The following is a 14,121-nucleotide window of genomic DNA, read 5'->3' on the forward strand; positions in this document are numbered from 1 at the left end:
ATCAATTCAAATTACTTCCAATTAAAAAAAACATTTATATTATTCTGCCTACAGGAAATTTGCTCAATTTTTTTTCTGTGAGTTTTCATGTTTTGATGTATTATAGTTATGAAGATTGGATTTGCGAATTATTAGGTGAGACGAATGCTTCTAGAACATATTTATGAAGTTGTTTGAAGAGGATTAAGAATATTGCGCGTATTTCTCCATTTAACATGTATATATTCTTAGTACAATGTACTTATTTTTCTGAATAAATTGTAACTAAATAGTGGGCCCCACTACATACATGGGTTTGGGTGGAGATGGTGGGCCACACACCATGAAACACATGGTATGAAATGATGGGCCTCATCCAAGCTATGCATAAGGTGTAAAAATATTCCACAACAGGAAAAATTCCAAAACTGAGGCCAATAATCCGTTAGACTCATATCAAATTTTAAAATTTGTTGGGTATCCATTTAGGAGGGTACCAAGACCGTGTGGGCCAGCGGATGATGTTTTTACAAGATCAATGGTCTTGATTTCTTATACATGTTTTCCCTCTTTAAACCCCAAAATTCTTTTATTCTTCTATTGTTATCATAAAAATTAGGAAAAATTGCCAATGGGGGACACCAAAATACAAGAATTTGAACGGGGGTCACACTTTTGAAAAATTATTAAAGATGGTTAAAACGAGTAAATATCTATGATCAAATTCCATGTAAAGGAGTTCATATTTAGAACAATTTGGAGTTTCTATATTGTTTGAACTTTACGAGTCATCCATTTTACATCAAATATATCGAAGGGTTGGGATCATCCCATGATAAGATTTCTGGGGCATGGCCTATTGGCAGTGGGGACAGATAAACAAATGGTTTAGACGATTTAAACAGATGGGCCCCAGTGTACTTTAAGAGGGTGCACCATTTGTGAAGAATCTAATCTTATAGGATTGATATAATTGCCTTAAGAACCTGAAATTCCAAAGTCATAGAAAAGAAATCTAATGCTTGAGAAAGAGGAGACAAGGTATCGTTTCAAGAATGCTTCGGTGGGGCCCAACCTTAACGTAATATAGTGTCGCCCACACTATGACTGTGGGTCCCACCTTTGAGTGATCCAAACACCTTTGTTTGGATGGAAGATATTTCGAGTACTCCACCCAGTAGGAGCGAGAATTGAAGAATCCAAATTGGACCTAATCCAACATACTTAGGATACAGTGCAAAGAGATATATCTGAGTCTAATGCCTAGCTCTCTGATATATCCCAAAGCAGCTCTTAGTGGTCCCACCTTTGATTGATCCGAACCATCCATCTGATAGCCTTGCAATCGGATCTTCGATTTGATCATCAATGGATAAAAAGGATCCAAACCGTCCAGTTGATAGGCCTAATAACATCCAGTAATGTGTAATGTCTTCTCTGTCCTTGAATATTGATAGAAAGTGTATATCTGTAGATACTAGGATTGGATTATTGGTCTGATTTTTGTCTGAGATCTAAAACAAGGCCCATCAACTGGACGGTTTGGATCAATCAAAGGTGGGACCCACTGTTTCGTATTTGGGGGCACCGCATGCCAATCCAAGCATGCTGAAAAAACTCAATGGAGCCTGTCACCCTAGATTACTGGATGATCTAAACCGTTGATTTGTTGGGTCCTAACTTAAAATGTAGTGCCTCAATATTATCTGTATAGGTTGATCCTAACCCTCCAAACTGTAGAAAATTTTACTGTCACCCTAGATTACTGGATGATCTAAACCGTTCATTTGATGGGTACTGACGTAAATATGCAGTTGTGCCTCAAAATTATCTCTATAGGTTGATCCTAACCCTCCAATCTGTAGAAATTTTTATACTGTACCATCCATTTTAAATCTCAAAGGATTAGAGAACTAGGAAGCAAGGCCTGCAATTATAAATTCGCATCCTCCGTAGGATAATTCGCGCCCCTGTAACGTGAATTCAGTTTAAAAAGCGTTAAAGTCTGCTACGTCCCTCCTTCCAGTGGTGCGAATTACCCTGCTTGGGGTGCGAATCTATCATCGCTCCCTAATTAAACTGGGGCCGAAAAAAAATGAACGGTTTGGATTTTCCAAAAATGCAGGCCCTACTGAGTTTTTAACTTGGGACTGCCCCGTTTAGTGTATTTATGACCACTCATTTGAACTAGAGGTGGCTGTCCCAAGTAATAAAAAGGGGTTTCGTGTTTTTACATTTTCTTAGTCTTATTTTTCCCCGGGGGTGCGTCTCGGTCCATTGCGGGGACGAGGCGTACGCCTCTCCAAAAATCTTCTTTATTTCCCATTGAAAGCCTCTCTCTCTCTCTCTCTCTCTCTCTCTCTCTCGATTTGTTCATCTATCCATGACTCTGATGACTCCTCCTCTATTAGATGTATAAATTCTCCTTCTCGATTTCTCTATTTAAACCTAAAAACTGAATTTTCTATTCATCTCTCTCTCTCTCTCTCTCTCTCTCTCATATTCAATCGGTTTTGTTGTTCTATCTTTTGCTGTTTTAGTTTCTAGGGTTTCGGTTTTGGATTTTGATTCGAACCTTTCCGAATCCACAACAAATCCAATTCCATTATCCAGAGCGAGTGTTTATTCTTTTCCTTTTCCTTTTTTGTTTTTTAAGGGTTTCAATTCAATTGCATGACACTTTTTGCTGGATCTGAGCTATGTTTCATGCTTTGTTTTTCAGCAGGAAGAGGAAGAGATGCTCATCCCACATTCTGATTTAGTTGAAGGGCCACAGCCCATGGAAGGTATTCTTGAATCTGTTACTACAATCTGAATTTCTAGGGCTTTTGTATTTCCTTTTGTGGTGAGAATCGAGCTTGTTTTGGATCGTAATCAAGTTTTTTTGAGATAGGTACTGATTTTGGGTTGGAATGCATTCTTAGGGTTTTGAACTGAGACTCGCATGACTTATAATTGATACCATCGTGCGACTTTGTTCTTTACAAATAGACAACCAATATTTCCTCCAATCCTTAGATAGATTTGAAGGAAGAAATAGTTATAGAAGAAACGGAACCATAGATATAAACGTTAGCACGTATAGAGATCTTAAAATAGGATGATATCTTAGGACAGCCTTATATCATGCAGAGCAGGATAAGTTGATCCAAAGGAAGTTTTTCCTGAGAGAGGTACTGACTTTGGATGGAATGCGTTCGTAGGGTTTTGAACTTTCTATTTTGTTTTTTCAGTGGTGACTCAGACAGAAGCTGTAAGTACGGTGGAGAATCAGCCGGTGGAGGATCCTACATCGTCAAGATTCACATGGTCGATCGAGAACTTTTCCAGGTTAAATGCCAAGAAGCAATATTCTGACGTTTTCGTGGTTGGTGGTTTTAAATGGTATATAGATCTCTTTCCCCTTTAAGTATATCTACTTGTTTTGAATGAAGATTCACTGCTCTTTACTTTTTGCGGCATTTGTTTTCTGTGACTAATTAGGTTTGGTTTGCTAGATTTGCTTAATTACTAATCTTTGCATTGCTTGGGGCAGGCAGGTGCTGATTTTTGTTTTTTGGTGTGTCTAATTAGGTTTGATTTGCTTAATTACTAATCTTTAAATTGCTTGGGGAAGGCGGGTGCTGTTCCTGATTTTTGTCTTTGTGACTAATTTGGTTTGATTTGCTAGATTTGCTTAATTATCATTGCTTGGGGCCGGCGGGTGCTGATTTTTGTTTTCGTGACTAGTTAGGTTTGATTTGCTAGATTTGATTAATTACTAAATCTTTGCATTGCTTGGGGCATGCGGGTGCTGCGCCTGATTTTTGTATTTGTGAGTAATTAGGTTTGATTTGCTAGATTTGCTTAATTACTTTACTAATCTTAGCATTGATTGGGGCCGGTGGGTGCTATTTTTGTTTCCGTGACTAATTAGCTATGATTTGTGGACATGGACACGAGTGTCTCGTGTTGACACAGACACGGAGTGTCGCCGTGTCGGACATGCCAAAGTCCAAAAATTTAGAAACAGGACACACCTAAAATAGAAAGTACATCTATGTTGCACGGATTCGGATTCACGTGTCAGGATCCGACACGGATTCGAGGTCTTGGATTCGGCAAGCCCCCAAAAGTACGATTCAGATTCAGTAATTTTTAAATAAAATAAAATTTAAATATGTATATGCATAGGGATATATATTCATGAAAAAATTGAGGGTAGAGGTTTGTTGCGAGATTTGTATTAAGAGAGTCGAAGGAGGAAGAGGGTTGATGTTCGAGGGTTGAGGCACTAGGGTTTTTTATTAAAAGAGTACGGGTGGTGCTTTCATACACAAAAAAGTTAAGCAAACACATTTAAAGGGAAAATATACAGGATTTGCATTTTAAAAGGAGAGAATGATGAATCAAATTCGCCTGAAAAAAAACAAGATTCGTGCAAAAAAGAGACAACGATGAATCGGATTCGCCTGAAAAAACAGGATTCGTGCGGGACATGGCTAAGACAAGAATCAAGGTGTGTCCCATGTGAATCCATGTCCTATTCGCATGTGGAGATGTGTCGACACGGATTCGGCATAGGGTGGCAAAGAATCCCTGCAACATAGAAGTAGATATAATCATGATTTGTGGACATGGATTCGTGCGCCGAGTTATGACATGGATATGAGGTATCTAACATGGTAACCTCAAAAAAAAATCTAGAAATAGTGTCACACTCATACACATACATACATATAAACTCACCGACACTTCTAGCAGTACACTTAAAAGTGTCTAAAGGAGCGTCAACACATGTGGACACGGGTGTCGTGTCGGACATGACACGAATGACCCCTTCTCATAATGAGAATGTACATAACCCTGACACGTGTGTCGGCAATAAATTCAAAGTGTCGGCCAAATCATAGCTAATTAGGTTTGATTTGCCAGATTTGCTTAATTACTTTACTAATCTTGGCATTGATTGGGGCCTGTTGGTGCTGATTTTTGTTTTCGTGACTAATTAGGTTTGATTTGCAAGATTTGCTTAATTACTTTACTAATCTTAGCATTGCTTTGGGCAGGCAGATGCTGATTTTTATTTTCATGATTAATTAGGTTTGATTTGCTAGATTCGCTTAATTACTAATCCTTGCATTGTTGGGGCAGGCGTGTTCTTCCTTTTGTTTTTTCTGTCTAATTAGGTTTGATTTGCTTAATTACTAATCTTTACATTGCTCGGGGCAGGCGGGTGCTGTGCCTGATTTTTGTCTCTGTGACTAATTTGGTTTGATTTGCTAGATTTGCTTAATTATTAATCCTTGCATTTCTTGGGGCAAGCGGGTGCTGATTTTTGTTTTCGTGACTAGTTAGGTTTGATTTTCTAGATTTGCTTAATTATTAATCTTCGCATTGCTTGGGGCAGGGGGGTGCTGCGCCTGATTTTTGTTTTTGTGACTAAATTAGGTTTGATTTGCTAGATTTGCTTAATTACTCTACTAATCTTAGCATTGATTGGGGCCGGCAGGTGCTATTTTTGTTTTCGTGACTAAATTAGGTTTGATTTGCTAGATTTGCTTAATTACTTTACTAATCTTAGCATTGATTGGGGTCGGCTGGTGCTGATTTTTGTTTTCGTGACTAGTTAGGTTTGATTTGCTAGATTTGCTTAATTACTTCACTAATATTAGCATTGATTGGGGCAGGCGGGTGCTGATTTTTGTTTTCATGATTAATTAGGTTTGATTTGCTAGATTCACTTAATTACTAATCCTTGCATTGCTTGGGGCAGGCGGGTGCTGATTTTTCCAAAGGGAAACAATGTGGACCATTTGTCGATGTACTTAGATGTTGCTGACTCATCGAGTTTACCATACGGGTGGAGTAGATACGCACAGTTCAGCTTAGCTGTGGTGAATCAAATCCACAATAAATATACCGTTAGAAAAGGTATATTCTCAGCCCTCTCCCCATGATCTCTTTCTTTTGTTTATTAATAAGATAATTGGGGAGAATTTCAGTTGCAAAATCTAGTTCTACTTTCAGTGACCTGTAGTTTTATGATGTTATATCATTGGGATTTGCTAGGGACCATCGCAGAAGGCATTTCGTGCTTGGGATGTTGCATGTGAGAGCAGCCACACAGGCTCATATTTCATCTGAGGTGGCTGCTCTCACATGCAACAGCCAAGGCGTGAAATGCCTTCTGCGGTGGTCCCTATCAAATCCTTATTTTATTTATTTAATTATAACTTTTCTATATGCCCTCTCCGTTGATTCTTCTTGTAACCCTCTCTCCATGTCTTCTTTCTCTTTCTTCATCAGATACTTGGGGAGAATTTCAGTTGAAAAATCTCGTTCTACTTCGAGCGACGTATAGTTTTATGATGTTATATCAGTATAAAATTTTCCTCATCTGTTAGTTGGGGAGAATTTCAGTTGCAAAATCTTCTTCTACTTTGAGCGACCTTTAGTTTTATGATGAAATATCATTTATTGAATTACAACTTCTTTACATGATTTTTTTTTGAATGGAAAATAAATTTCATTAAAGGAGAACAGGGGCCGAGAAGGACCCTGACAATACAGAGCAAAACGAAAGAAAATAAATAAAATAAAAATACATCAATCCAATGGCTGGGGGGGGGGGGGGGGGGGGGGGGGGGATGGGGATCGAATAACTCAAGACTTCCTTTCATCACCCCCTCTCTAGCTAATCTCTCCGCCTCACTGTTTGCTGAGCGCGCCTCACATGGCAGCAAGACATGGATGCAACACTCATTCTATCCTGAATTTCGTCAAATAAGGAGGCAAACCTCTACGGTACCTTTTTGGAGCCTCTTAGCCATCTAATGACATTAAGGGAATCCCCTTCTACAACCACGTTATTGAGATCCACATTCTCAAGAAGCTTTATTCCATGGTACACAGCTCTTACTTCCGCTTCGTTTGCGTCTGCCACCCCAATCGGTCCTCTAAATGCCCAAATCACTTCCCCCCCGGCGCGACATTTCTCAAAAGGCCTCCTATGCCAGACGGCCCAGGATTCCCTATACTTGAACCGTCAAAATTCAACTTCTTTACATGATCTATCATTAGATACTTGTGGACACGGGCATGGGCACGGGTGTCGCGTGTCGACACGGACACGGCAAACCCCCAAACTTTAGAAACGGGGACACGGCTAAAATAGAAACTATATGTAATAATGATTTGTGGATATGGATTCGTGTGTCCAGTTTTGACATGGATATGAGTTCTCTAAATGAGGTAAACACAATATTCAATAAAAAACAGAATGTCACACTTGACATGGTACAAAAACATGTCCACACACCACATTAAGTCTAACACTTCCAGCAATACAAGTAAAAGTGTCCAAAGGAGTGTCAACATGTGTCGTGTCGGACACGTCAGTCAGCAATAATTTCAAGTGTCGGCCAAATCATAGCTTGTAATTCTATTTGCATGTGGGGGGGGGTGGGGGGTTGTTTATCCTATTGTTTTTGTTTATGCGGGTGGCAGGAATTGATCTTTATTTACAATAAACATTGCTTACCCAAATCATTTTTTTAATGACACTCAAATCGTTGGAGATTGAATATTGGACGCACTCATTAATATGGTTGTGGTTCTAACTCTTTCCATTATGCAGACACTCAGCACCAGTTCAATGTGCGGGAAAGTGATTGGGGTTTCACATCGTTCATGCCTCTCAGCGAACTCTACGACCCTGCTAAAGGCTATCTTGTGAATGATACATGTATAATTGAAGCCGATGTTGCTGTCCGTAGAATCGTCGACTACTGGACATACGACTCGAAAAAAGAAACAGGTTGTGTCGGTCTTAAGAACCAAGGAGCTACCTGTTACATGAACTCTCTTCTTCAGACTTTGTACCATATCCCTTACTTTAGAAAGGTTTGCGTCCAGCTAAAAATTCTTATTGTAGTTAATTGTAATTTTATCTGATCACACTTTGAAGTGCAATGATTCATGTATTGCAGGCTGTGTATCATATGCCCACCACTGAGAATGATTTGCCATCTGGAAGTATTCCTCTAGCTCTGCAGAGCTTGTTCTATAAGCTTCAGTATAGCGACAATAGTGTTGCTACAAAAGAGTTGACAAAGTCATTTGGATGGGACACATATGATTCTTTCATGCAACATGACGTGCAAGAACTGAATAGGGTTCTTTGTGAAAAGTTGGAAGACAAAATGAAGGTAGGGTGTTACAGAGTGAGAATTCTACTGGTCTGTCTTGCCTTTAGATTATAATAATTCTAATATCTGATTATATTTGTTCAGGGGACTGTTGTGGAAGGTACAATTCAGCAATTATTTGAAGGGCACCATATGAACTACATCGAGTGCATCAATGTAGACTACAAATCCACAAGAAAGGAGTCATTTTATGGTATTTATTTTTGCTTCAAGATTTATTTCTCCAAGTGAGGAGTGCATTATAAAATTAAGCTCCTCTGAGAGAAGTATTTTGCTATATTTATGTGCTTTACAGACCTTCAACTTGATGTTAAAGGCTGTCGAGATGTTTATGCTTCTTTTGACAAGTATGTGGAAGTCGAACGTCTTGAAGGTGATAACAAGTATCATGCAGAACAACATGGGTTACAGGTGAGTTGCTTCCTGTTCCAGATGATTCGAGGATATATTATGCAAAATCAGGAGAACATAGGTGAGGATCACCTATAGGCTGAACCTGTCGAATTCAGGCATCAAGGTTCATATTGGCTTGGGGAGTTTTTGGGTTTTGGCAGGAGTCTTTTAACGTGTTTTGACTTTCGTAAGAATTTTTAGTGGAGTCTATTAGGTTGAGCGGCAATCTGAGTAACTGAGCATACATTTATTTAATATTTATCTTAATTTTCTAAGAGAATTTATAAAGCCTGAATGCTGTTGTTTTTCCCCCATGCTATGCTGGAATTCAGTGATTGGATGTTTTCTATTTTTCGTAATGGATATTGTTTGAAGTCCTTCCTTGAAGATAACACTGTAATTTGTGACCATTTCAGGATGCGAAGAAGGGTGTCTTGTTCATCGACTTCCCCCCAGTCCTGCAACTTCAGCTAAAGAGATTTGAGTATGATTTCATGCGGGACACAATGGTAAAGGTTGGTATTTAAACAGCTCTTGCATTTTATGTGTAATTGATGCATCTTCTCTTTTACACTTTGATATGCTTTATCAATTGGATCTATTGATTTAAATTTCGGTTTCGGTCTCGAACGTAGCCGAAACCAAAATTTCAGCCGAAATTCCGTAAAAAATAAATTATTGTACCTAAATTTTGTAAACAAACTTAAAAAAAATCACATCTTTCCGAAATTTCGGCTGAAATTTGGTACTCTGGCCGAAATTTCGGGTTTGGGTGATTTCGGTCCCAATCGAATCCGAAATTTCAGTATTTCTGCCGAAATTTAAATCCATGATTAGAGCACCTATTATGCTGTTTGCACATTGGCCATCCTATTCGTGCTTCTCTTTGATGAATGGTAATCGTGTGTTACTCATGTATTAATGTTGATGGGCTGAGTGAGTAGTATATGAGCATTGCCCTTCTCTTGCTTTGTTTTGCTGATTAATGCTAATCATCTATTAGACTTACACATTAGTATATATAGAGTAGATAGATGCAGAACTGTCCAAGAAGGAAGGGGGAAACCACATGGAGAGTACATTTTTTAATTTTTACTTAGATATTTTGGTATTTAAGTAGTCTCTGCATCTTATCTGTAATTGATGCATCTCTTGCCCTAAACTTTGTATTTGCTTATTATGTTTAGAGCATATATTATGCTGCTTGTGCATATAATCATCTTTGCCTTGGTTCTTGATTATTAGGATAGATAGAATAGTATAGATGCAGAATCACCCAAGAAGTATGGGAAGACAACATGAGGGATGCATTTTTAATTCTCATTTGGTGCTAATGTATGATTACGAATCAACCGACCTAGTAAATTGGAATCCATTTGATTCTCTATTGCTCCATTGGGAGTGGAAGTGTTGTATAAATGTATCCAGATGTGAATATATTTCTAAAGGATGAAATAATCTGACATGGTTGAAAAAAATATTATGTTGTTATCCTAAATCTTTCTATGTTGCTTCGCCTTATGTGTGTGGTGGCACAACTTCGTGATTATTTAGATTACTTGACTTTGTAACTTTTGGGAGAGCAGACATACGTGTATGATTGTTAGTCTTTTTAAATTCAATTCAATGATATCACACCTTAGTTCTGAAATGAACACTTGCAATATGCAAACCTTGTTCATTAACTATTTGCTTCTTGATTCTTGACCATTTAAAACAGACTTTCCAAGTAATTAAATGTTTTTAACGGATGAAAGTGGGGCAATTTATAATCCTTATCCATGCAGTTACACCATTTTCATTCATTCAAATTGAATTGGCACTTTTTCCTTCATGATTATTATGGAATACATCCACACATTGCAGCAGGAAATATGTCTTGTTTGATTTCTCGTGACGTTAATCCGGATATAGATAAACACCAAATACGGTTATCCCTTGCGCGATAAATTGCATATGCTATTTTGCGGAGGAGCTTGTCCAATATGAGAGCATCGTCCTTGGTGTGCAGCTCTAGATTTTTGATAAGTGTTTTGATATTTTTGAGTTTGTTGGCTTCTTACAAGTTACAAATCATATATATTCATTGTGAAGCCTATGTCCTGGGTGATCTGTTGGCGGTTAGGCATAAACAACAGCTTTTGCCAAGCTCAGCTTTATTGTTCTTCTGACATTCGGTTTTTGTTGTGCTTATTTACTAATACATTTTCTCCATTTATTGTATCTTCCCGATATCTTTTATCTCTCTTGGGAAAGTATGTTTTTCCATTTTTTTCCATGAACTAGATGAAATTGAAAGTTTCTGGTTACAAATGCCTCACTTGAGGCATGATTTGTTAGTTTCTTGAAACCACACAATTTTGCGAGTGCTGTGAAATTAGTGGAGAATATTGCAAGTCAGGTAGCCCTCGCCAGACCCCGCAATGGCGGGAGCCTCGCGCACTGGGCTGCCTTTTTTTTATATTGCAAGTCTTGTATAGTTAGCAAGATTCGTATGGTAAGCATAGTTATCGATTCCGCTTCGTTCGCCGTTTCGTTTTGATTAGTGAAACGGATTGTTTCGGCGTTTCGTTTTGAAAAGATGCTACAACCGGATAATTTTTTTAATAGTTAATTTTTTTTTTTGTTTTAAATTCCAAAAAAAAAAAAATTTGCTAAAATTGGAACATGGTTGGCGTTTCGTTTTGCTAAAATAAAAAATTGCAAAAGTGCTAAAAATTGCTAAAATTGCTAAAATTGTTATGTCAACTCAACTCAACTCAACTCAACTCAACAAAGCCTTTGTCCCAAACTAGTTGGGGTCGGCTAAATGAATCCTTTAGAAACATTTCATGAGGAAGGTGATTTTCTATAGGATTCATTTCATAGAAGAGTGACAAGGTTTACGGCCGGCTGCCAACCTGACGCCAACCCTCCTCCTATGTACTATTCAAAAAAAAATAAAAAAATAGGGTTATCCTATGCAATCTAATCCATCATAACATCAAGGTTGTAACAATCCAACATTTACTTAAAGGAAAATCAATGGCACCTGAAATGCCTGTGTTAACCTGCTTAGATGAAATTTTTTTAGAAATGAATTTATGAGATTTTTTACCAAACTTTTGGGATTTAATAATGTTTGGACATGATAGAATTTATGAATTTTAAAATTGGAAAAATACCCCATTGTTTGGAAGTTATTATTCTGACCCGGCCCGAAATGTTCAAAAGGTCAAATTTTGTATTAGAGCTAGAAAGTTGACTTTTTATTCCTTTTAGAATTGGGTCTTAAAATTATATTTAATAAATCCAAATGGGGGGTATTCCCCTATTTACATGTAAATATTAAGTAAATGGACATTAAGTAAATGTCTTTAACAAGGGTATTCCCCGGTTAAAAACATTTACTTAAATGACTTTGCATGTAAGAGAGGTTAATTATGCGCTTGTGGCAAATGGCCGTGGAGATTTGCGTAGGAGCAAACCCAACTCTGGGTCAAGGGGATAGAGAGCAAATATGGATCTAAAGTAGGGCATTGGGAATTTGTGGACTGTTTCAGGAAGCAAGGGGTTATGGTCTATCGTGATGTGATGTGCATTAGCCATCGGCTTAACCAAGGCACTAGATTCAGGGTTTATTCAGGTGATCAAATCAGTTTTTTGGAGCGATGCCTGATGTTCCTCTTTACCGTTAAAATCATCTTCCCTGGCTTGTTTGAAGTAGTGGCACATAAAGAGGCCTTAGTTAAAGACTGTTTTGAGAGGATTGGGGTTAAGAGTGGTTTGGAATCCAGCCTTATGGAGAAATTTCTTTAATTGGGAACTAGAGATGGTGTCCGGCCTTTTGGAGATACTAGAGAGCTACTATATTAAACTATCTGGGGTCGTCAAAAGGATATGGATTTGGACTCCTCTGGGGTGTTATCCATCAAGTCATTATATTTCCACCTTGTGTCTGTTTCTGGGCCTTATATTGTAGTTTGCAGCGAAAGTGTGGAGGATTCAAGTTTCCCCGTGTTCAAATTTTCAGCTGGGCTGCTTGCCAAGGTAGGATACAAACAATTGATTTCCTCCAAAAATGAGGGATGTGGCTTGTGGATCATTGCTTGTTATGCTTGGAAGTTGGGGAATCGATTGACCATCTTTTGCTTCCCTGCAAAGTAGCCTCGGAGGTATTGAGCAGGATTTTATTTAGGTTTGGCATTGCTTGGGTGTTCCCATCCAATCTTTCTGATCTCCTAATTAGCTGGGAGGTGGTTCCTTGGAAGTAATAAGGAAAGCTGCTTTGGAACATTTGCTTTCCAGCCACTATGGAATTTGTAAGGGGAGAAATTCTAGAGCGTTTGATGTTAGGGCTAAATCCCCGTATTTCTTATTTATTAAATTAATTGCCTTGTCTATAGCCTGGGTGAGAATTCTCCCTTCCTTGCGATTTGTTTCGGCTTTTGACCTTTTGGGAGGGTGGAAGGAGATATGCTTCAGCGTGGAAAGGCATTCTCTGATAGTTCAAGACTGGGAGGCTCCTCCGTGTGGGTTTCTTAAGCTTAATTTTGATGGCTCAAGCTTGGGTAATCCTGGCCTTGCAGGAGGAGGCGTTCTTAGAGATTCAGAGGGTTTCGTCATTTGGGCCTTTTTTGGTCCTATTGGGACTGCTGACGCTCGTGAGACGGAGGCTAGAGCAGTCTTCCAGGGCTTAAAATGCTTGATCAAATTAGTTTTGGATAAGGTTGTTCTGCAGAGAGACTCTAAGAATGTCATTCGGTGGCTTTGTGGTTCGGTCGTCCCCCCCATGGAGATTTGCACACCTTTTTGATGAGATTTTAGATTGGGTGCTTAGGTCGTCTATTATCTTAAGCATATTAGAAGATCTACTAATAGTGTAGCAGATAGGCTTGAGAGAGATGGCGTGGGAAGTTCTGGGCTGGAGATGTTTGACTTTGATACCGATTTCTCTCTTATTGTATTTCTCCACTTGTTTTGGTTGTTTCTTGTTGTATCTCCCGGGGGACTATCTCAGTCCTCCCTTTCTCATTGAATGAAATTGGAATCATTCAAAAAAAAAATGACTTTGCATGTAAATACCAAATTTTAAGAAAAGGCAAGAAGAATAGAACTAATAAGAGGCAAGATGAAGAGGAGAAAAAAGGTAAAAAGGATGTGTTTCGGCCGAAACAGGGCAAAATGCTCTGTTTCGGACAAACGGGGCGAAACGGTATGGAGGGTTTCCGTTATGGAATCTGTAACTAAGATGCTAAGTGACCGCTTCTTATGCCGCAACTAGTGATTGGTTTTCAGAACTTGTCATAGAACTTTGCTGCATTAATGGATGTCTAAACATGCGAACCAAATAGCGAAAGCATTAATATGTGAAAGGGCTCCTACTTTTTTTTTTTACGGTTGTGATTACTGCTTAGCGGAATATTGATTTTGCAGATTGCTTTATATCAAAGGATGTATCTTGCTTTTATGATGTTAATTTGCTTAATTCTATATAGAATTGTAGGGCCCAATGCCATTGAAAGGTAAAACTATGTAAGTGAGTCTTCTTCATTACTATTGCAATATTGCAAAAGATTTA

At 38.4% G+C, this 14,121-nt stretch overlaps 1 protein-coding gene across 3 annotated transcripts in view; it reads left to right on the forward strand.

The window, feature by feature from the left end:
* Positions 1–2,239: 2,239 nt before the first annotated feature.
* The window catches only part of LOC143885111 (ubiquitin C-terminal hydrolase 12-like), a 57,782-nt gene continuing 45,900 nt past the window's right edge, over positions 2,240–14,121 (forward strand). For 2 of the 3 annotated variants that reach the window (XM_077389105.1, XM_077389107.1), the window contains exons 1-9: positions 2,240–2,392; positions 2,702–2,765; positions 3,213–3,363; positions 5,735–5,892; positions 7,598–7,863; positions 7,950–8,168; positions 8,253–8,361; positions 8,464–8,579; positions 8,978–9,076. In XM_077389105.1, the coding sequence (XP_077245220.1) occupies positions 2,363–2,392; positions 2,702–2,765; positions 3,213–3,363; positions 5,735–5,892; positions 7,598–7,863; positions 7,950–8,168; positions 8,253–8,361; positions 8,464–8,579; positions 8,978–9,076 (1,212 nt within the window). In that variant the 5' untranslated portion in view covers positions 2,240–2,362. The remainder of the gene's footprint in view (positions 2,393–2,701; positions 2,766–3,212; positions 3,364–5,734; positions 5,893–7,597; positions 7,864–7,949; positions 8,169–8,252; positions 8,362–8,463; positions 8,580–8,977; positions 9,077–14,121) is intronic. The other variant, XM_077389106.1, reaches the window with a different exon arrangement.

The sequence above is a fragment of the Tasmannia lanceolata genome, unplaced genomic scaffold (genome assembly GCF_043159265.1).
Source record: "Tasmannia lanceolata isolate RefF3 unplaced genomic scaffold, GAP_Taslan_0.1 ptg000008l, whole genome shotgun sequence".
NCBI classification, from domain to species: domain Eukaryota; kingdom Viridiplantae; phylum Streptophyta; class Magnoliopsida; order Canellales; family Winteraceae; genus Tasmannia; species Tasmannia lanceolata.